Source organism: Charadrius vociferus, unplaced genomic scaffold (genome assembly GCF_000708025.1).
Source record: "Charadrius vociferus isolate BGI_N301 unplaced genomic scaffold, ASM70802v2 scaffold12, whole genome shotgun sequence".
NCBI classification, from domain to species: Eukaryota; Metazoa; Chordata; class Aves; order Charadriiformes; family Charadriidae; genus Charadrius; species Charadrius vociferus.
The window spans coordinates 2,742,163-2,765,448 of record NW_009647422.1 but is presented as its reverse complement, the minus strand read 5'-3'; the positions used below and the strand labels follow the sequence as shown (position 1 = coordinate 2,765,448).

Here is a 23,286-nt window from a genome sequence, read left to right as displayed (position 1 = left end):
AAAAAAAAAAAAAAGAGACCAAAAAAAAATGTTGGGAAGGAAAATAGCTCAAAATTTTCAGTGTTTGTGGTTAGTGCTGACTAGTAGGTAACAGTCACAGCGTGGCAGGGGGGAAAAAAGTTCCCTTTCTTTGAATTAATGGTTGGAAAAGAAACATTCGCACCCCCCCAAAAAAAAAAACAAAAAAAAAGAAATGCACCCCCCTCTGCCTAGGAATGAAATGTCATGGAATGCCGTACTGCTTGGTGACAGCACTGTGTAAACACGGTGACGGAATCTGCCTCCAACATCCTTGCCTATGATGGCAGGAGCTGGCTGTGGAGAATGCGAAAGGGCGTCAGGGACATGCATGGACCTTGTGGGTCTCGGGAGAAACTCATTTTCCAGTATCACCTTGCAGGCTCTGCTGCAAAGCCTGGAGAAAACCGTCCCGGGTCAGAGCACTTGTTAATATGATCAGGTCTGGGACATTGACACCATTGTAAGTGGACCGGAAAAAAAAAAAAAAAAAGCCAAAACAAAACTCTGAAACGTCAGCTCCAATTGCGGTTCGAGGAAACTTCAGATTTGGCTTCTTTCTACATAAATAAATAAGCCTCTAAATCAAGCAAAGGACCCCAGCAGGCTGAACTGAAAGGAAAAACTCATGGTGGTGGCAGGGAGAGGGAAAAGGTTGCTCCTTCTTTCTTTTTTTCATCAGAATTTGAAATTTTGATAGAAGGGCAGGATTTAAAATTTCCATCCTCTTGACCAGCCTCCCAGCTGGGGCTCGGCTTTTCAGACTTGAGCTCCCTGGTGATGCTGGGGATGGGCAGGAACATCCAGTACTGCTGCGGTTGCATAGCGAGATTGGAGCACGCTGTTTTTCAGCTCACAATGAATAACGTCCCGCTTCGGAAAATAATTTTAAAAAAAACAAACTACCAAAACCAACCAAAAACAACCCCCGGAGTATGAAGTACGGCAGATATTAGTTTGTGCTCGTGGATTTTCTACGGGAAAATTTTTGGCCCATTTGAAACTGTGGCTGGGTCACAGCGTGATTATTTTGGGAGCGGCGTGTGTGCTGTGACTGCCAGCTCCGTGTAACAAAAGCAGACCTCTCCCCGTTGCCAGCACGTTATCGCGGTGACTCTTTGGCAGATTAACCCTGTTTTGGTTTTTTTTTGGTTTTTTTTTTTGAGAAAGTTGCAGGGCAAGGGGTGTGACATTTTCACAAGGTCCTGCTACTGTTTGATTTTGCCAGAGCTGGAAAAGCATGAGGACAGACTGGATTTGCTGGGGGCTGGCGGTTGGCATCATCCCATCCCTAGGAGGGCTTGGGGCGGTGAGGCAGTGATGGCTGAAACGCTGATGATGGAGAAAAAACACCACCTTTGGCACAGAGCTGGGAGAGAGGGATATTTGCATCACGTTGCACCGTGTGGAGTTGTGTCGGGGTATCTCTGGGAAAACCTTAATATTTTCTACTCAGGATGCTGAAGCTCAGACTAGACCTTGGAGGATGGTAGATGGTTGTGGTGGCTGGTGCTGCTGGTGGAGTTACTTTGCCAAGGTATTTTGTTTCTTGCGGGACCTTGCTGTGTATGAGTAAGAGCTTCAGCTTCCACATCTAAAAACGACTCTTTTGCTTCCAGATTTTTGCTTTATAGACACCTTTAGGCTATTTCTTGCCTGAGATCCACCAAACTCATTTCACTTAGGCCATCTAAATGCCTCATATGGGCTCATTCACTACTAGCATGGCTGGCATGTCAATCAACAACCTAGAGGAGTTACACAACTGTGTCATCTGAGAGCAAAATTAGTTCAGCGGAGGGTGGTTGTTTTCAGGATTGGTGGGGGAATTAAAATATTAGAAGAAACCAGCTTGAATTTTCAGGAGGAGGTTTCAGCAACACACAAAAAAGCCACAAAAATTCTTTTTTGGCAACTCGAAATAGATTTGTTCAGCCCCAAAAGAATTGTTTTGGTAGGGTTTGGAGTGATCTAATGTGGGGGAGTTGGATTCTTTAAGTCAATTTTACATGAAAAATGCCATTTCAATATAACAATATTTGAATTTAAAATTTAAAAAAAAAAAAAAAGAAGAAAAAGCTGCCAGTATTTACAAGACAAAACATTTGATTTTGGAAATGAAAGACAAAGGGAAAGGCTTTATGTCAAAATAATAAGTGCAGTAATAATAATAATGCCTCTTTTTTTTTTTCTTTCTTTAAGTTGTTTCCCAAATTAAATACAGATATGTTTCACTTTTCCTGGGTACTTTCTAACATATCATACCCACCAAATGTACTATCTGGTGACTAATTTTCACTGTCCTGTGTGAGACCTTCCATCTTAAGGTGATGGTTTGCAAAGGGCACAACTGCAATGTTGTCCCATAATTACGTGTGGAATGAGACTACCTGCCCTCATGCATGTGGATTGAGAAATGGGCCTTTTTCCTTCTTAGCACCCACTTACCAGTAGGTTTGAGGGCCTGAAGCCCCCAGGAAGTGTTGCAATCGGGTCCACAAGCTGTACCCTTGGGGTTCTCTTCTCCATGAGAGACCCAACCCACGAGCCAGTGTCTACTTCAAGCAGACAGCACAAGCAACATCTGACCTCTCCTACACCCCAGGCTCCCCTCCAGAACTTAACAGAGGGTGTTTTTTAGGTTTTATAATTTCTTCCATGGTTGCAAACATCTGAACAAACATCTGCTGGTGAGGCTGGTGAAGGGGGGAGTTGCAGAGAAGGCGGAAAACCAGCTGTCAATAAATGGTTGGAGAATCCAAAACCGTGTTGCTACAGGGAGAACAGTCAGTCTACAAAGTGTTTTATATTTCTGGTGCTGGCCGTTGCCAGAAGCTGTCTCAGTTCTACAAAGCGACTGTGTCATTCTCCTGTCGAGGCTCTGGAATTTCCCTTTGCACTCCAGAAAGTTGTGGCAACACGTTCTCCACCCCAGAAAGCGAGCTATTGATTTATAGGCTACTACCAGAGTTGGAAAAACACAGTGACTGGAAAGACCACTTCTCCTTCAGCCCTGGAAGGTATTTACAGGAAGACAAGAAGCAAGGGGATGTGAAGCCCTGCCATGGGACAGCCACCCAATGCTCAGGCTCAGGCTAAGGATGCAGAAGGATGCAGAACATCAGCACCAAAGGTGAGGCTTCTTGGACAAGCTTCCTACAAAGTGCAAAGACGAACCTGTGCCCTGTAGACTCATCAGGCTGTGGTTCCTCGCTCAGTGGGCATTCAGAGCACCACAGTATGACTGAGTAGATTTAGTCTGAAATATTGAAGTTCGGGATTGTGTTGTATTTCTTTCCTTGGGGTAGGAACCTCATGGGTTCCCCAAATACATTTCTCAGTCTCTCCTCAGTCCTTCACCACACCCTATCACCTTCAATGCCATGCACCTACTTGAGGTCTCCCCCTCTCCTGCTCTCTCGCCACCTGGGAACATCCCATGGAGCAACTCTGAGACCCAAACCAGTGCTTCCCAGCCTCAAACCAGACACCGGTCCTTCACACAAGGCTTTTGCATCCACTGCTTGAGAGGTGAATCAAAAGCCACAACATGGAAGACCTCATCCAGGCTTATTCCAAAATAAAGTAGGAACTTGGAAACCATAAAGACTGATGAAGTTATAGTAGGAGCAGTGGTGACACACAGCTGTATTTTTTCAGCTCTCAGGAAACCCAGATAAAAGAAAAGTTCAAAGTGACCATCTTCTGGTGGAAAAGAGTGCATGCTGAAGAAAAAGGTGCTTGTGTATTTCTTTATTTAACAGCATCCTCCGCATGACCTTGACAAAGACTTTCCCTCATTTCCCTAATCTTGAAATACGTATCTTCACCAGGCTTCACCAATTCAGCTGAAAATAATGGTTGATTTCTATTTTCACTTCACTTTCATTATCAGTATAGTTTGGTATTGCAAAAGATCAACAATTCATTTCTCTATTTGACTCCCAAGCAATGTATTTTCTGCTATTCCGAAGCCGCCTGTCATTTCAGACCAACTTGAAATAATTTTTTCTTCTGAAGACACTGGGGACCAAACATAAAACTGAAAACAGAGTATCAGAAAAGTTTTATGATTGGGTTTCTGTTCTGCAAAATGTTCATTGTATTTCAGCTGTTCCCCATGAAGACCAGGTGGAGCATCTTGTGCTGTCGTGTGTCACGGCTCATATACTAGTCAGGTGTCTGTATGCTGTACTGTGCATTCCCTCCCATTAAAGCATAAGCTGAGTAGAAATAATGAGGAAAGTCCTTAGGGCAACCCTGGGAGATAAATGTAGATGTATAAAATGAGTTTCAGAAGGCAGAAGAGATAAGACATCAGGAGTGACTGTCAAACAACAGTAAGGGATGGAGCTGTATGAAACGTGACCATGTGTCAAAGTTTGCCCATAGGTGGTGGAGGAGTTTATGTACATCATAATTGCTCTACACAGAAAGTGATGGGGGAGGGGATGATGGGGATGATGTGTATTAATAGGCTTAAAAAGGTCTTAGTGGAAAAAGCCACATGCTTGTGAAATACAGATGGAGCCTCAACACAATGATACTGATCTTGATGGCCTTCTGGGCCTCTTTCCATCTGCTGCATTTCTGCCTGCTAAACCGGGTCCCAAGAGCACAATAAAAAAAAAAAACAACCCTTCTCCAAAACTAGCCCTGCCATGGCTAAGGGAAAACTTTGCTCTTTGTATTAGAATTCCTCAGAATACTATGAAACAAGAAGAATATTGTTTCTTTTCAGGAGGGGTTCCTTGCTTGCATTGTCTAAATGCTTCCCCCCAGATAACCTTTTGACTGCTGGTTAGCTACGGTTTTATTAATAGCATTTATTCCAGACTTAGTTATGTCTGACTTATCATGCACAGAGCTATGTGCTTGATTGTGATACCATGGGTTTACAAAAGAATTCCCTGAGATATGAAGCTGTGAATGACGTTAACAGCGCCAAGGGATGCGTGCATCCCTCCTGGTGTCTCTGGGACAAAATCAGCTTAATGCCATTGTTTATGCCAAGAGGACATTGGCATTAGGGCTACAGCTGACGCCACTGGTGACCAGGTGATGATCCCCTAAAACCAGGATTGCTAAAACAGAAGGAAAGCTGCCATAATGCTTCCAGTTTGCTATGGAAAGATTTTAATTCTGATGTCTGGTGTCTTCAAAGAACATGCAGCACAGTCCATGAACCAGAGCAGGAGACAAGTGGAAAGAGATGAGCAGACAGCAGCCCTGTCCCTTGGATGGATTTCTACTAAATACCACCATTGTGAGCCTTGGTGCTGTGGATGCATGACACTCAGAGGAATGTCCTTGCTTTAAAACCTCAGTTGCCAATAGAAAAAATGCCAGGGAAAATTCAATTCTTCTGAGGTGCCAGTATATTTAAAACAAACAAACAAAACCCCAAGGGAAATCATCCCAGTCTACTTCCAAAGAACTGGAGGATGTAAAGCCATGTTTCTGGGAAAGCAAATTCACATTAAGCCTGCAAGTAGGTTTTGCAGCCTCCAGCTTTGGGGGATGAAGAACTCCTCTGCTGACTGCGCTCAGTGAAGTGTGGGGTGATGCTGCTGGGCAGCGGTGGAAGTGCCTGGGGGCGGGAGCAGGCCTGAGCATCAGGGATAACGCTGGGGACTTTCCCTCCCTTGGATGCTCATTGCAGTAGAGCAGCAGAAGCAGAGCTGCCTCAGAGCGTGGGTATGGGTCACCGTCTGTGGCTGCAAGGCATTGGGACTCATTTTCCCATTTTTTGTTTTAGTCTGACCCCATTTTTACAGCCTGTCCTCTGGATCCCTCCTTCATGGGGTCTCTGGGGCAGTGACCCTGCTGTCCTTGCAGACAGCTCCACCCTTGCTCTTGCTACACGGAGATGGCGTTGGTCTTGTGTGCTCCACACCGTTCAGAGGGAGAGGGGAGGGAAAACAAAACCCCATCCATCTTCAATCTAAATATAGCCCAAAGTTCATTCCATCCATCTTCAATGATACCTTGTGGCTGGGTAAATGGTGACTCGCTTCCCTACAACTCCGTGGTGGTATGTGCTGAGAGGGGAGAAAATAGCAGAAGCAACCACCCACACATCTCTTCAGCTTTCCTGAGAGGAAGCCATACCTGGGTGGCAAACTGTCTGCAACTGCCTTGCCAGTGGTCACGCATGGTCCTCCAGCTCTGGGTGGTGTTTTTGTAGGGGCCATGATTAGAGGTGAGGCACATTCAGCGCTTCAGCTCAAACCTTCCGTTTGATGCAGCCGTGGGAATTCGCAGTCCTCCTATTTTGCCCTGGTGCAGTTTCTCCTGGCCTGCAGTCTGTCAAAGGGCTCGCTCACGCTCTCTGGGTGGGACTCAATAAGGACATTTACATCTGTGCTGTTCACCCACATTCTCTTTGTCGTCATTGTAGAATTGATTGATCCACTCAGTGAAAAGAAGAGCATAACTCATCTTCTCCTCAAGTATAGACCTAAACCAAGTCAAATCACACCCTAGAAGTGCCTGTTCCCTGCTGCTGGTATGAAGCGAACATGGGGGTCACTGACACATTTGGATGTCTACATCTAAGTGTGGCTGAGATGAATTATTCTCCAAGAGCAATCTATCATAGGGATTTAAATACGAGTTGCCAGCACCTCTGGCCTTGTTTCACCCACACTGGCTGTTGATGCCTGAATAAACTCAGTACGATATTAACTTCAGTCAAATTCTTAAAGCTTGATATAATTAGACACACTGGGCATAGTGCTGCTGCTGACAATGCACCTGTATAAATGTGTCCCCCGATGGGTATTTATTTCTAACTGAACTAAGGTATGCGGATTTGGGATAGGACCCAATCTGGATAATTATAATCTCCGTGACAAAGGTGTGTTTGGACCCCTCCATGTGTCAGGAAAGGGAAAAGCATTGCTGTTCTTTTGGGGCATCCTTTCTTGCATTCTTTAAATAAAAATCTTCCTTCCAGACAGCCTCCTGGTTGACACTTAGGTAACTATTTTATTAATTGGATTTCATTCAAGGTAAATCATGACTAAGAATTGCAAACAAAGTGGTAATTCCCTGAATGAGTTAGTTCAGATAAGGATAGAGATTTTGAATTGCTGCTTAATCATAACTGTGTCAAATACTTCCATCCGCGACACACTGGCGTAGTCAGCAGGATATACAAAAACACCAAAAACTTGGAGTATGCATTGAAATGATGCTACTGCAAGCACCAACCTCCCCCGACATAACTCAAATTAGAAAATGAATTATGTCTCTTGAAGACTGGGGTGATAATATTTGGGCTGCTTTAAATACTAATGACTCAGACAAAGATAATTCTTATCCTCCGCCTGAGTATCCCCCACTCCCAGTCAGACCAATTATTAAATGGGAAGTAACTATAGGACCTCCGGGTGGTGTAGAAGAGAAAAAACTACCACCAGAGAGGTTGGTGTTGCCATGCTCTGCCATCTCACAGCTGTCCTGGCTGGAGAGCTGAGGAGTTACAACAGCTCCACCCTTTAATATTATGAAAATTCCAAGTAGATGATGAAGGGATGTGTCATGTTGCGTTTCACCTTGAAACAAGGAAATGGGGAGTTTGCTGCTTTGCTACCAAGGAACAAAATATGATGCTAAGCGATGTGAGGTGGTCAGCTTTGTGAGGAAAATCTCACCCAAAATATGTGGAGTTGTACATACATTGGGGAGGGGAGAAGCGTCATATATGTCCATGGAGGAATGCTCCCAAGGGTGTGTATCCATGTAGCACTAGGTCTGTCCCTAGTGTATACTTTGCATGTATTGCTTATGCATACCAAAACATGATTTCTCTTTGTTTATCTGTTCATCATAAGGGACATCTGCCAATCTTCCTGCACTGCAGCAATGCCCCTATCAGCAGAGACACCCACGCTATTGGTTTTCCCTGAGGGGCAGACGTAAATTCTGGTGTAAAGCTCAGACTTTGTGTTCTGACACTGTTTGATTCTTTGGCATTTGAGCACGGCAGCAGCCTGTTGGCATTTTGGAGCATTTTTTCTGGTGTCCAGAGCCGCAAGGGGCCAGTGCCGTGTAAAACTAGGGAGTGGGAAGACCCTAAAACTTCAGAAACAGGAGGAAATGTGAAATGATGAGAAAACGGGAGCAGATGGGAGAGTCAAAGCAAGGTTCAGAGAGTTGTCCAACATAGGAGAGCAGTGGTTATTAGAGGACGCTTTACAAAAAGGTAAAAGAACAGGGAAATACTCCAAAACACTGTCCTAAACATCAAGCAGAGACTTCCTAAGCTAAATATTTCTGCACATTTTGTAATGTACAGAAATAGATTTCTTTTCCTGGAAGTGGTACTGTAACCCTTTACACAAATGTAGACTGTGAACAACCACAGCATGCCATGACCAACTTCCCACAGTTCAGCTGTAAAAGCAAAGAACAACTTTCCCCACTTTCCTTTGAGCCTGATTCACTTGATACCCTCTAGTTCTGCTGGAAAAGACTATGGATAGTAGATCTCCACTTGTCTACAGACAAAACCTTTTCAATGAAGTAGCCTGGGATTTACCATGCTGCTACCATAATCATCTCTGCAGAGGGCATCAGCAGTGGGGAATCACTTGGGATAGGGGAAAGAAACAACAGCAGGAGCACAGGAGCAGCAGAATAACACACAAAGGGAATCTGCAGCCTTGTGATGGGGGCAGACATCCTAAAATTGGGGCTGGTGAATAGGGAAGGTGAAGGAGGAAAGAAGAGTCTACCAGCTCTACAAAATTATTTTATTGGATTTATGAGTATTTTTCATGGACCTCACAAGCACCCAGAACCATAACAAAGAGACTAACCTAGTGCTCTCCTCATTTGATTTAATTTTCTGTTTTTATCTGGCTTTTATTCTTTTTTCTTCCAGGTTGAATTCACCCCTGATCAGATTGAAGGTGAGGAAGATGTGTTTCTGTTCTGTGCACAGTAAATACCGTCACTGGGAGGTGCTGGCAAGTGCTGGGGAGGACACGGGTGTGGTATTGGAGCATCTTTGAGAAGGGAGTTGACTCCTGTGTTTTTAAGTCATGGCTTTGCTCCTGCTCCATCCCTCCTCCAAATGCTCTCATGAGTTCGTCAAGGGAAAAGGAGGAAAGTCATGCGCCATGCAGATTAGGTACTTTTTCATTAAAGAAAACATCAGCCTCATTTGCCAATGAGGCAAAACCAAGAAAAAGGAAAAAGCTAACCCCCTCAAAACCTTACTCCAAATATATGCTTTTTCTTTAAGAAAATCACTAGCAAAATATCAATCCTTTCAAGAGAAAGTCTCACAGCTCTATCTTTGAGAATTTTTCCCTGTATTCAATCAGAATTAAATGTGGTATAGTTTTGTGACAGCTCTCCAGAAACCAGCAAATAATGACAGCGATGGTGGTTTTTTTTTCTTTCAAAACAAAACATCAGCATTAGTTTCTGAACCCCTTGTCCCGGCCCAAGAAACTAATACTGAAACCTCATGCACAAAGTCCTGGGAAGACTACCACTGCAGCTGTCCCCTTTTTCCTCAACTCCCAGCCTGCTTTTTACTTAAAGAGATAATTGATAGATGGAGTCAAACATCTGGCAGAATTTTGCTTTGGTCTTTAAACACTTGGCAGAACTTGGTAAAGCCTATGAAAGATGCTATCAGAAAATGGGGTTAATTAGAACAGATGAAAAAAAAATTAATCACAGAGTATCCAGTCAGACTGATTCAGAGAGAAGAGACAGAGAAAGAAGGATTTTCAGAACTGGAACCAAATGCCATAGTATCTTAGAGACTGAGGCTTTGTCATAGACTTCCAACATTACCTTGGGATTTTCAAGCCTCCCCTTAATGGCTTTAGTTTCTATTTTCTAAGAACAGGTTAAAAGTAACTCATGATTGGAGGCAACTTTATTTCTGGGAACCTGCCCCTTATCCAGTCCAAAGTCATGGGAGAACTGTAGGCACAATTCTGAGCCAAAAACTTGTGAATTATTCCAGCAGCACACAACATCTGGATCTCTCAACAGCTAGTGTTTTGGGGATTAGACAGGAATCACCTAGTTTCTATGCCTTGTTTTCTCTCTCCCTGAGCTGAACTAGCTCTAGAGACTATATCAGAGAATGGAAAAAGGCCTATTCAGAAAATAACGGGGTGCTTGTCTGGCCATCGGCCAGTTTGAATGACTAGGAAAGGGCAAATTTTGAGCAACCCCAGGGCTGCCATAAAATGTAGCAGGTCTAAAGCAGATGTAGTCCTTCTCTAGAAACAGAAAATTTCTTCTTTTTTTTCTTCTTATCTTCTTACAATTGCCTTCTGGTCTAGCTGTATTCACTGCATACACAGAGAAAAGCTGGGAATCCAGGACTTGTGATATAGGATGTCCTTGAAATATTAAAGGAAAAGCCATGGGGCAGGAAGCAGATAACATCATCTGTGTGAGAAAGGCTGTGAGACCTCCAATTCAGCTACAATGTGGCAGAGTTATACTGTATGTTAGCACTGGGGAGAAACACTAAACCCATGCAAGGTTAATCCCACATTTGGTTCATAGGTTCTGCCATGAGTTGCTGGAAGTGGTCCCTAATGGCCTGAACATCACCTGGGGACTGATCACTGCTCATCAGTCAGCTCCTCAATTCCTTTCCTACGGGCCTTTTCTGGTTCTTCTTTATTTTTTTTTCCCCTCTCCTTCATCTGACCTTTAGAAGGTTCTTAGGTTTATAGATGAGTAGGCAGACAGATTGATAGTTGCTAGATAGATATTTACTCCTAGGCAGAGCTTAGATGCTTCAGATGTAGAATTATATCTGCAACATGGTCCACAGTTGTCCCTGGATTGTCCCCAGCACACGCTGTCCACTATATTGTTTGCACATATCAAAATGTGCCACCAGTTTAAGAAAGTGAACAATCAGTATCCCAGTGCTTGAGACTGTTTTATTTTGTGTTAAAAACACAGGTTAGAAAGCAAGCACGACTTGCCATGATTTATAACTGTTATACTGGCTGTTGGCATGACTTGAGAGTTGGGACTCACAGGAGCTCTACATTAATTTGTTTTCTCCTTCCCATTCTCTCCTCACTCTCTCAAGCTTCCAAGATTGCCAGCTCTCCATTTCTTCTGGGTTTCAGTTGCACTTGTTTTGCTCTGGGTTCATTTCCAGCTCTGCGCTGCACTGTTAATTTTGTCAAATGTCGTCTTTCAGGAAGTCATCAGGAGATCAAAGTCACCTGTCACACCTTTATATGTGTTTGTTTAAAAATAGACCTCTAATATATAATAACCTCTCTCTCTCTGTTGACCAGATGAGGAACCTAGGTGTCTCAGTGAGACTAGATCCTTCCCCATTTGTCAGCTGAAACTAGATCAATAGGAAGTTCATCATATGTGTTAGACATTACTGGCCGTCAGTCTATCACCACTGACCCCAACTGGTTTTCTGGCAGCTGATTCTGAATTGAGGTGGTGGAGAACAAACAGACAATGCAGCATCTCAAGGTCTTTTCCAGCCCTATCTTCTAGGATACTCTGAACCTCTTGCTAAGCAAAAGACTTTGTTGCACCAGACTTACTACCCTGCAAGGATTCATTATTATGTTAGCCCTCCATATGTTACTTTCAAAAGGAGAAGAATGGTCTGTGCCTGAAGCCATGTGTAACACACCCATCTTTACATGTCCTCCTGCCTCAGCTGCTAGTGAAATTCATTGGTTGTGGCAATGTGTACTTATGAAACTGGATTCCTGGCCTCTTCAGTCCCCTAAATTGCTGAAAAGAGAAGAATATGAGCTATTCAAGATGAGAAGATAGGTAGCAATTAGGCGTATGAAAATATACACTGCTCCTGCCAGTGGTTTAATGGCTAGCAGGAGGATGAAGGAGGCCATAGCCACACTGGTTTCATTGCTTTGATGGGAACTTGCATTAAACCAGCAAACGCAAATGCAAATGAAAAAAAAAAAAAGTAAAAAAAAAAGTCTGTTTCTGTATATTGACAAAATGGGGTTTCCAAACCCACAGGCCAATGCTCTGGTGAGAGGTGGTTACATCTGATTTTAAATTTAAAAAAAAAAAAAGGGGGGGGGGGGAAAAAATGTGAGCTGTCAGTGACTATGATGAATTGAGAACCTTTAGGAAGTAGTGCGAAGGGCGCTCAGGCAATTGGTCTCCAGGAGCCCTCAGGTGCTGAGAACCTCAGGAAAGGATAGAGCTGGGAGTGGGGCTCTGACCCCCTTCCACTGTCAGCAAGGAGCCCTTGAAAATCCACTATTGCCCTCTGCTGGAGTGAGGGCTGCCAATGGGATTCAGGCTCTGACCCGTGATGGATGAGGCAAAGATCCAGGAGAGAGAGGCAGGGGGAGAAAGAAAGAGAGTGAAAAGAGGAGAAGAGAAGAAAGGAGAAGAGGAGAAAGGGAAGAAAACAAGGGGAGCACTAATTAGTCCAAAATGAGAAAATGCAACACTGTTTGGAAGTGTTGGATGAGGAAGGAAATGAGTAAGATACCAGTGGAACTATAAAAATGAAAAGGGAGGGAGAAAGGAGGAGAGGCAATGCCAGCAACACTGGAAGAAGGAAGGAGAGGGAAATAAGTGAAGGAGAAGGAAGAAAAAAGAGGGAGGGGGAATAATAAGTAGGAATTGAGAAGGGAAAGATGGAGAATGTCTGGCATGCAGAGTACATGGCTCGATGTTTGAATGAGTTGGGATGTAGGCAAAGAAAAGATAGCTGTACTGCGTTTGGAAAGTAGGAGGGAAACCCATACAGAAGAGTAACAGCAGTGCAAGGGGCAGATTCGGGGATCCATAGCTTTAAAGCCAAAGGGATATTTGTGATCACATGTAGACCATGTACTACACAGTGTGTTCATTAAAGGATAACAACCTATCACTGGTGCTTGTGCCTTGAGATGCTCCTCTGTCTCTGCAATGTCTCTACAACCCCAACAGAGAGAGGCAAACCTGAGTAACTAGTGTGTCTGGGGAAGTCTCCCCTGGGATCCTGCACTGACCCCATTAATTAATGGTAGAACAGGGACCCTCTCCCGTGGGAATGCTCGTGTCAAGGTATTGCTGCTCAAAGGGATTCCCTTTTTGGCCAGAAGTAAAGAGAAGACATGGGGATAGGTTTACAGGCATGTAGTGGAGGGGAGCTGGCTGTCCTGCAAGGGGAAGGGCTCTGCATGGGCACTGGGGGTAAAGCAGGCAGATGTGAAAACACTGGTGGGAATAAGTCCATCTCCACACACGAGAACTGGCCTGGCATAGGTATCTGATGGCATACCAAAATTGATTTCTCCAGGTGCGATTGGATTGAGTGCTAGAAACAAGAAAAATCAGAGGATTCTTCTAGATTCGGTCCTTGATACTGTTAAATACAACAATTGATCACTTATAAGGTTTTCCATACACTTTCACCCTCCCCCACCAATAGACTGCTTGTCATGTGATTAGTCCAGTAGGTAATCATGGCATATCTTGTTACCGCCTGACAGAGGTGCTCCTTTATCTCAGTGAGCTGTGTCAGTGCCCTCTAACTGTGTAATGCTGAATACAATATCCAGTTAGCTAATGAGCAGAACTGCGATTTAATCCTGTGCCATCCTGGGTGCTCCTGGCGAGCTGGAAAGCTCTCAAGGCCAACCATTTCCATAAGACTTTCTGCACTTCCTGACGTTAGCTGAGACGGAAATACCATGAGAAGAGCATTCGACCTCTCCGATTCCATTCCCTGATTGAACTGGAAAATGCAGGGGAGGAGGAACACAAACATTGGAGATAACAGCAACAACAAAGCTCATCAAAATTATTCCCAAACTGCAAAATAAAAGGGTCAGGCAGAGTTAGATAAGGGGAAGGTCTTGGCTTGCTTTGACTTTATCTGAGGGATCATGACATGCATTTCTTCTTATGGTTTTGTCTTCCAGAATTTAAGGAAGCGTTCTCACTCTTCGACCGGACTCCTAAGTCTGAGATGAAAATCACATACGCGCAATGCGGAGACGTTTTGAGAGCTTTGGGGCAGAATCCAACCCAGGCTGAGGTCATGAAAGTGCTTGGCAGACCCAAACCAGAAGGTTGGTGTCCACCTCTGTGTTTGTTTTGAAAAAGATCACTCCAAGAATTATTTGAGAAGCAGATGAGGTCTCCATTTTCTGATGGAAAGATTAATTGTGAAATAACAAAGGATATGGAACAGCCTCTGCAAATCACTAGCAGAAAAGTAAACGAGGAAAAAAGTGATCTTGCAGTCGATATAATTGTCTCAAATTTAGGAGAACAAATTAATTTAATGGCCCTGTGCGTCAATGTGTTTTACAATGACAAGTTTTGGCCTTTTAAAATTGCTTTGATGACAGGCATTCACTTGTGTTTACTAAAAATGCCAACATTCTGAAGACATCCAAAGAAACAAAGGTGTAGACTGAGTGTGAGGACGTAGTTTGTTCTACAAAAGTGTGTATTAGAGGGTCTATAGTGATTGCAATAATATCTCCCTTCAACATTCACCATACACTGGGTATCTCTTCAGAACAAAGGAAATCTCTCCCAGACTATATCCACGTTCAGGCATTTTCTAGACTATTTCTCTGCCTTTTCCTTCCACTGAGGTGGAACTGTCAAATAGGATCTCATTCAACAATTATGATATGTTAGGATACGGCAATGATGCAGTGGCAGGTGGGACAAGGAGTCATATGGGAACAAAATGCCCTCTGATGCTCTTGAAAGGCAAAGAATCAGGAAAATGGGATACATAGCCCTGGTCCTGCCTATTTGCTCTGAAGCTCCTCTCCCAGTGTGGTTTGTAAACATCTCTGTGTTATAGGGCTGCAAAACAAAGCTGATTTCATATTGGCAATGAGCTTCCCGTACTGTCTTCTGCTTAGTTTCACACTTTTATGTTGCATAAAACAGTCTTGGGAGTCTAACAGTATTTTCTTTCCTTGATGCTTGCATGTATCAGATACTAGGACATATCTATCTATCTATCTATCTATCTGTTAAAACTCATATTTCTCTCTTTGTCAGACCTTTCTCACTCTATCCATTCTTCCATCTGTACTTTGCTCTTTTCTGTCCTTTAGCTGGCATTTATTGCCGCAGTTCTTCTACCCTCACCACCTAAACATGGTGGATGCCCCATGATTAGTCCTCAACTCTCCCAGAATCCACCAAAACTTTCATTTCTGTCCTTGTCTTTGTAGACATGAACTCCAAGATGATCGACTTTGAGACCTTCCTGCCCATGCTTCAGCATATTGCCAAGACGAAAGACACAGGCACCTACGAGGACTTCGTGGAGGGTCTGCGTGTGTTCGACAAGGAGGGAAATGGAACGGTGATGGGGGCTGAACTCCGCCACGTTTTGGCTACACTGGGTAAGGCGAACCTTTCCTCATGCAGTTTCATCACCGAGGTCTTTCCCATACAGCTTGTATCATTCTGGGTAACCGTTATGGAGAAAATGACTGAGCAAGACTTTGGCCATCACATTGTCCTCAGTTATAAAGACCAAAAAAAGTTCTTTAACAATGAAGCTAAAAATCACTGACCTGCAGCTCAAATATTTGTCTTTCCTTCCTCCCTCCTTCCTTCCTTCCTTTCTTCCTTCCTTCCTCCCTTTCTTCCCTCCTTCCTCCCTTTCTTCCCTCCTTCCTTTCTTCCTTCCTTCCTTCCTTTCTCCCTTCCTTCCTCCCTTTCTTCCCTCCTTCCTTGCTTCCTTGTCCTAGTGTTTTATTTCTCCAATAAATATTTCTATCACTATAAACTCAGCCAGACATGGGAAACCCCATCTATTCCTTCAATATTTGTCTCCATTTTTCTGCACCTTCCAGAAAAGTCTTAAGATGAAGCACTTCTTTTTTTTCTCAGTCATCTGTTTAACAGAAATGTCTCTGAAATTGAAAGCTCCTGCTTTTAAAGTAGGGATCAATACTTATCTGTCCTCTCAAATTTTGACTTCAGAAGCTCAGTTTTTCACAAAGAGCGATGGCAACAGAATGAGTGCAGGACAGAGAATTTGGCTGTAATTTAATGATAGGTTTCCAATTTGGATTAGAAGGCACTGACATGTTGTCATCTGAATCCAGTAAGCATTTCTCAAGATGAGCCTTTTCTACTAGCGTTTGTCCACTATTTAAAAAAAAATAAATAGATGAGCCTTTACAAAAAACATTTTATTTAGATCAAAGGATTCCAATGATGTGTTTTGACCTGGGATATCAATTCAAAAAGCCAAAACTTTTATGCCCAGGGGGTTTCAGTCAGTGACACATCCATCTCTGTTAATGACACAGGGAATAAGAAAAAGCAATGCTATTTTCCTTTTTATCACTGGTGCTATCAGATCAGTTTGGGGACCAAATTCAGTGATGACAAAATAACTGCCCCAGGGTCGGGACTGATGCCCTATCTAACCTTACCTGGGATAAAGAAACCACTCTGAGCAGTTTTCTGAGTTTCACAGTACTACAAGAAATATTTTTGCACTTACCCTTCTATTTCCAGTAACCCAGAACAACATGGCAGTATCTGATTTTCAAGCACCGATAGGAAGTATTTCAATCTCGAGACTTAACAGTTCTGTTTAGTGCAGTGTCTGTAAATACTAGTCAAATCCTAGGCACAGCCAAATATTTCGTAAATTACCGTGCTTTTCTGTTCAGTTTTCAAAAACTCAGTTGAATTTTCACAGCTTCACATCAGCTGGGGACTTGTTCCTGCGTGCCAGAACTCAGTGATGGAAAAGTGGAACAACATGAGTAGCAGGGCACACCCAATGCATTTTACTTTATTTTATTTTCATTTCTATGATTCCAGCTGAAATGACCCTCAAATTTCTCATTTACTTTTCTGGAACTCATTAGATCTCTGTGCCTAATATTAGAATAAGGGGATGGATTGGGTTGATCTCTGCTTAACCAAAATGAAGCCTTACAGGCAAATAGGCACCTAATAATTAGATAATTAAATTAAATGGCATGGATCACTGATCCAAATCAGAGATCCGAAGTTTGACCTTGGAATCTTCCTGAAACTCAAACTCAGAGGCAAACTAGATGGTGACTCTACTAAGAGTTTGCTTAGTGAGGACTTGGTTAAAAAGTGACTAAAGCCTTCAAGACTTGGCACTTAGAAAAAGATTATTCTTAGAAGAATGAGTACGTGAACATGATATTATGTGGGTTTCCATATTTATTCTGTCTTTCTGGTTTTCTCAGTTTGCAAGTACAAAAGTAACTTTCCGAGCAGTCAGCACCACAAATTAAACTAAAGAGTAAATCTCCTCCTTTTCTCTCTCATTCTCTTATGTATTCTTTGGTTCTTTGAACTGTGCTTTGTAAATTCTTCAAAAAGGGCCCAGGTACTGAACCGGCATTTTGCTTTCCACCCAGGTGAGAGGTTGACTGAAGAGGAGGTTGATAAGCTAATGGCTGGTCAGGAGGATGCCAATGGCTGTATCAACTATGAAGGTAAGTATGACCACTCCAGGCTGAGCAGTGTTCACATACTTGAAGGCTTTGTTGCAATTGCCCCGAGAAAGTTTAAACCTGTGGGAGATCTAGAGCAGCATGTGTGCTTTTGCAAATTTTAGACCAATTCACATTCTATAACTCATCTGACATACTTTATCTGTTGAAGGTTACCTGTATTTTCCAAAGCTGAATGGCCATAGCCCTTTCAGGAGGTGGGGCTGTATATTCTTACTCTGTTTGCCTTTTTAAAAAAATTTTTACATTATTTTTTCTACCTTCTCCCACAGTTCTTTGTCCTTTCAAAAAAGAGATACACATTCCTTTTGAGACTTCCTTACAGTAAATCACTAAACTTTCCTTCAAAATCTCAGCAAAAAAATGTTACCCTTAGTATCCTCTTTGGCCTCCTAAGAACCCTACAAGACATTCCAAAGGCTTTCTATTTTATTTCATTGCTATTGTAGAAAGCTAGAATAAAAGGATTTGGTCATGAGTACCTGGACCATGGTTCTGTCCTGCATCTTGCAAGCCTGCATGCTTCAGGCTCTTCAATAAAACCACAATATTCTAGTAGGGATCATGAAAATTCGCATTTGTACACAGCTGAGTCGTTAAGGTTAACGGGTGACTGACCATTGTGTCACCTTGGTGATTTAACTGGTCTGTCATATTCACTGAGCCTTTTATGAATATTTGGGTTGGTGGTCTCCTTCTGTTTTCGAATACCAGTGATCTGAGCTCAGGGAAACATTTCTTACAAGTAGTTTATTGGTAGAAATCTGTAGATTTAGCCAACCCAAATGACTCATGAACTTATGCTGAATTCAGAGACGTTCATAACATGGGGGGATTATTGGGAAGGAAAAAAAATACTTCCTTACTGCAAAATGTATTTTTCCTTTTCCATTTGAATTTCAAAATTATGTATAATGAATGTTGTTTTTTTTTTTTTAATGGAGAAAAATGGAACTCAAACCTTTTTGAAACAATTTGCTTAATTTGACTTTGAAATACCTTGTTTGATGGTAAACCTGAGTTCACTGGAGAGATATAGCCACAGTACCTGACTTGGTGACCTTCTGTAGATTCTGGAGGTTCACTCCAGAGGTAACTTCAGTGTCCCCTGACTCAGTACAAAGTGCTGAAGTCTTGAAAGCTTTGCAAAATTAGAACCTAGAGTTTCTCATGGCTGTGTACTTTGGAAAGCCAGTTCCATATGGCAGCCAGGGGTAAGGGATTAAGCAAGCTGTGGATTGACTGATGTCTGTGTTCATTTCCACTGGCCACCTTGACTGCTGGCTACCCCACACTCTATATGTATTATCTTAAGGACTTACAAAGCATTTAGCACCTGGTATCTGGAATCTTATTTACAAAGTATTGTGGTTTTTATTGCATCAGAGGAAACAAGAAGAGTGAATTTAAATAACAACCAAGCTGAGATACCCAGGACCATTACTGAGTTCAAAGAAAGGGAATTGATAAATGACCCTTCTTTTTCTCTTGTTTCCAGCTTTTGTGAAACATATCATGGCTAACTGAATGTCAGGTGAGTCTCTTCTGTCCTCCTTGCACATCCTATTAGTTTGGTTTTGGCATCTGAGATAGGCTTGAAGAACATGTAAGTGAGTAATCAAAGACTGAATATTTTCAGCATGCTGTACAAGGAAGCAGGACACTTCATCCTATCAAGTGCACAGAAAATCGATGACCTTTTTGCAATTGTCTGTTAAATCTGGATGCCTTTGTTTTAGAAGTCCAACATAATATATCCTAAAAGGAATTGATTGCCAAGAATAATTATTCATTCCTTTATGATTGACTGGAAACTTCAAAGGATGCGTATTTTTCATGCCCACTTACAAGGCCCTACTCTCAGACTGCTCCTAAAAAGGCAAGGAGATACAATTGAGCTGACTAGAGAAGGAGTGGGCAAAAAAATACAAGGAAAAGTAGATAAGAAGGAGTAATGCATACTTTTGCTGCGGAACCTACACTAGGAGGATAATTATTGGCCTTCCATAAATCTGGCTCCCAACATCTCCTGGCAAATGGGTTGGTTTTCCAGGAAAAGACATGAGCTTTGTCCAGCATATCTTCTGGCTTTATTCTGTAGTGTTCTCCAAACCACAGTACCATTAAGGGTATCTTTGTCTCCCCGTTGCAAATGAGCTGAACTTTATTTCCAGTATTTCCTGGTCATCATTTATTTTTGTATTCCTGGAAAATGTGCCCACTGTTTTCAGCTGGCATTCACCACTATTTATCTCTTTTCAGCTCTTGGGGAAGGTTTGATCTGAGAGTTAACCAACTCCATCTATTCTGCAAACTATCTGATAAACTGGGAAAAGCAGCAACTCCTTTCAGATTTGTTGTGATTGGTTTTGGTTTTGTTTGGTTTGGGGTTTTTGTTTTGTTTTGGTTTTGTGTTGGGTTTTTTTTTTGTTATTGTTGTTTTGTTTTTTTCTCCTGCTTTGGTTTATTTTTCTACGTTGTCCTGACCAGGCCTGGCTCTGTTTTGGTTTTGGAGCTAACATTACCCCAGCCCACTGAGACCTGTCTGTTGTGTGGTGACTTTCAATTACGTTCACTGGCACCCCAGGGAGGGAGTTAAGAAGGAGTCACATCCAGGTTTTTGGGACTTTTATTCCAAGACATAATTGAACAAAATATAAACTGGCTAAAAAATATGACTGGGTTTCTTGTCTTAGTATGGTCCAGTTTGCTTTCTTAAAAGCATTTATCTTCTCTGAACATACACTCAATTTTCCAGCACTGGCCCCCAGTCTTCAATTCCAAAGATCTAGACTGGCCCACAGCCATAGTGGGTAATCCCACAGCTGGAGTGATCCTTACTTGTTGTTTAGAGATGTTTTCAATCCTTTATGCTATCCTAAACCCAATGCCATGGGAAATTCCCATTCCAATGCCAAAAGTCTTTCTAGTCACCTAAGGCAACGTCAGCCAGCGAAGAAGACAAGTGAGCAGTGGTAAGGTCTGAAGCTGGCGCAGGGCTGGGAGCTGCAGCACAGGGGCCAGCAAGAGTGTCTTTGCTTATGATGGGTTTGGAAAGGGAGCTGAGACCTCCTGACTCACCAAGAACCAATGCGCCACTGATTTGCCAATGAGCCATAATGGGCGTCATTCAGGGGTGGCATCTTCCACTCCCTGCTGTGTTGCTGTTGGCATGTTTAGGGAAATTTGAAAGACAAAATCAGTCTTTATCCTTGAAAGGGTGATGGCCCTTTGCCATAGATCATATAACAAACAAAGCTCAAAACACTGGATATGAACTCAGTGGGAATCTGGATCTGATTCCAAAAATAAAGTAGTGGCTCGTGTTTCTTGGCCATTCCCATATGCTGGAGGAAAGCTAGAGCTGTCTCCCAATATGAGAACTGAACTGTGTCTTTCCTTTTCTCTTTATTTTCAGAGTGTAGTTGTTGTGACTACTCTGTATTGACTTTTCTTACATCAAGCCTCTCTGCTGCCTTGTCCCCAGATGCTACGTACTATTTATAACGCAGAGTAATCAATTGCATCTTCAATTAGTGACTCTTCCACTGCTTTTTTCAGCACCCCCCCAGGTCAAGTGTTCTGCAGCATTATATCCAGCTAGTCTTCCTTCACAGTAGACATTGCTGTACAAAACACTCCCAGATTGGTTACACATCTACTCCTTGCACTATTCAGCGGGAAAGACATGGACAGCAGCACCCATTAAGCTTTCTTAGATAGCTAGAAAGTCCTATACCCTACTGGTGGTCCAATGACCACTGCAGTGTGGAGCACTGGGATATATGGGATATTTGGGATATTTGCAGTGGACTACACGGATCCCCTATGAAGGCAAAGCACACAACGCACCTCCTGCTATGTGACTGAATGTGTGATGAATAGAGTCAACCTTTGCTCCTCGCCTATCTCTTGGATGCATATCCATTCACGGGAGCTGATCAAACAGCACAAAATGCCAGGAAAGACCATCTTTGGGAGTGAGTTGGATTTTGTCAAAGTTGTTCAGATACCTACTTCTCTAACACAAACCTTGTGATACACACCCACCTTATTTAAACATATAAGCTCAAGTAGTAGAGTAGTACAGCTGGAGGGATAGTCTGGAGTGTGCACGCAGAGGCTCAATTTGGTGTCCCACATGTGGGTACATGGTGTTGTTTAAGACTCTCCAGGTGTCTCATACATCCATGGCCTCACTGATGGGACACAGAGACCATGGCAGATTGGTGCTTTCTAGCAGTTGGCAGCCAGGTAGGGTACTCTAGGACATCTTAAGTGGTTCTAGGTGCTGAGGTGTGGGAAAGGGGATTGAGCCCTGTGGCTTGAACTCATGTGACTGTAGGTGAAATCCTAGAATATGCCATCAGTATTTGACTGGCCGACATAGTCTTCCTCAGTTCCCATCAGATTAATATGCCTACAAGTAGGTGTCTACATGAAAGCAGGTTATCTTTATTTCCAGACCTAAAGAAGGTTGTTAGATGGAACATACAGAGTGATTCACCCCTTCCAAAGAGGGGACATAGATGCAGTGAGTCCAGCTGCTGACGTTGAGAGGGACAAACCTCCCACAAACACCACGTCGTTTGTGCCACCTGTATGGGAATGTTCGGAATGCCTTGGGTCTCCCAAATTACATCAGATGCCTATGGTTCAGGAACTGAATCCGGCCTGAAATCTAGATTTTAGCTAAGAGAAATGCCTGTGCTCAAATGTTGCTGATAGGAGACTGACTACAAATAACAGAGGCAGAACAGGAGTAGGAGACACTGCTTAGCGGTTCAGGAACTGGACTGTTTTTCTGGAAAGCTCAGTCTTTAACCTAGCCTCATGTCTGACATGGCTATATTGCCTCCCATGCCTGCTTCCCATGTTTTGTTCATCATTTACACGTTGAGTGTAAGATTGTGGGGTTGGGGCTGACTAAGGATATTTTGTCATGTTGTGCGATTGCTCTTTGATGTGAGTTGGCATCTACATAGCGAAGAGACACTCAGTTGCAGGCCTCGCTGCCAGTAAGCTGAGTACAGATGCATGAGGACGACTGAGGCTGATTCCTGGTGGCATTGTTTGCTTCTTCTTTCTTCCTCTAATGCTTAAAAATATCTTTATTTTTAGGACAAGATAGGCGCCGCGAACCCCAGATGCTGGCCTTGGATTTCGATGTAACGGAATGTCTTCTCATTTTTCAGTCCAGATTCCCATTACAGAGCTACAAAATGTGCTGTCCCAAAAGTTATTTGGATAAATGGATTTTTTTTGTTTGTTTTGTCTTGTTTTTTCATGGGAATAGGGTGGCCTCTGTGGAGATTTAATACACTCAGGAAACTGAAGAAACTGGAATCTGAACTATGAATACCTGGGCACTGTCAATTTTTTTCTGATACAGAGTGTAAACAGCAATACAAAATTTTTAAGGGATAGGGGAGAAAAGAGGAGTAATTTTTTCATGACTAAATCAATCAAAAAATATATTTGTCATTTAGCTTTATCCTTCCCTCCCCTATTCCTTCCAAAACAGCTGGACATTTCTATTGGTGTTTTTTGCATTTGTAAAAAAATCGCTGTAAGAGAGTAAGTGAGACAAGAAATAAAACCAATTCTATAAATCTCATGTATGCAAGGAATACTCTCAATCTTTAAAGAAAGATAATAAAAGTAGAAGGCCCAGCAATCAGCAAGAAGCGCAACCTTGTTCGCATATTTTTTAGCTTTGGAAAATACCACCATTAAAGGAAAAAAAAAACAAAAACAAAGCAAAACAGAAGTGAGCACAATG

The 23,286-nt window shown here is 42.7% G+C and overlaps 1 protein-coding gene across 1 annotated transcript in view; it reads left to right on the top strand.

The window, feature by feature from the left end:
* Nucleotides 1–22,711, top strand: part of MYL3 (myosin, light chain 3, alkali; ventricular, skeletal, slow) — a 38,595-nt gene extending 15,884 nt beyond the window's left edge. Inside the window, exons 2-7 of the mRNA XM_009880510.1 lie at nt 8,909–8,936; nt 13,938–14,087; nt 15,219–15,392; nt 17,409–17,486; nt 19,003–19,038; nt 22,626–22,711. Of these exons, the coding sequence (XP_009878812.1) occupies nt 8,909–8,936; nt 13,938–14,087; nt 15,219–15,392; nt 17,409–17,486; nt 19,003–19,031 (459 nt within the window). The 3' untranslated portion in view covers nt 19,032–19,038; nt 22,626–22,711. The remainder of the gene's footprint in view (nt 1–8,908; nt 8,937–13,937; nt 14,088–15,218; nt 15,393–17,408; nt 17,487–19,002; nt 19,039–22,625) is intronic.
* The last annotated feature ends 575 nt before the right edge of the window (nt 22,712–23,286 follow it).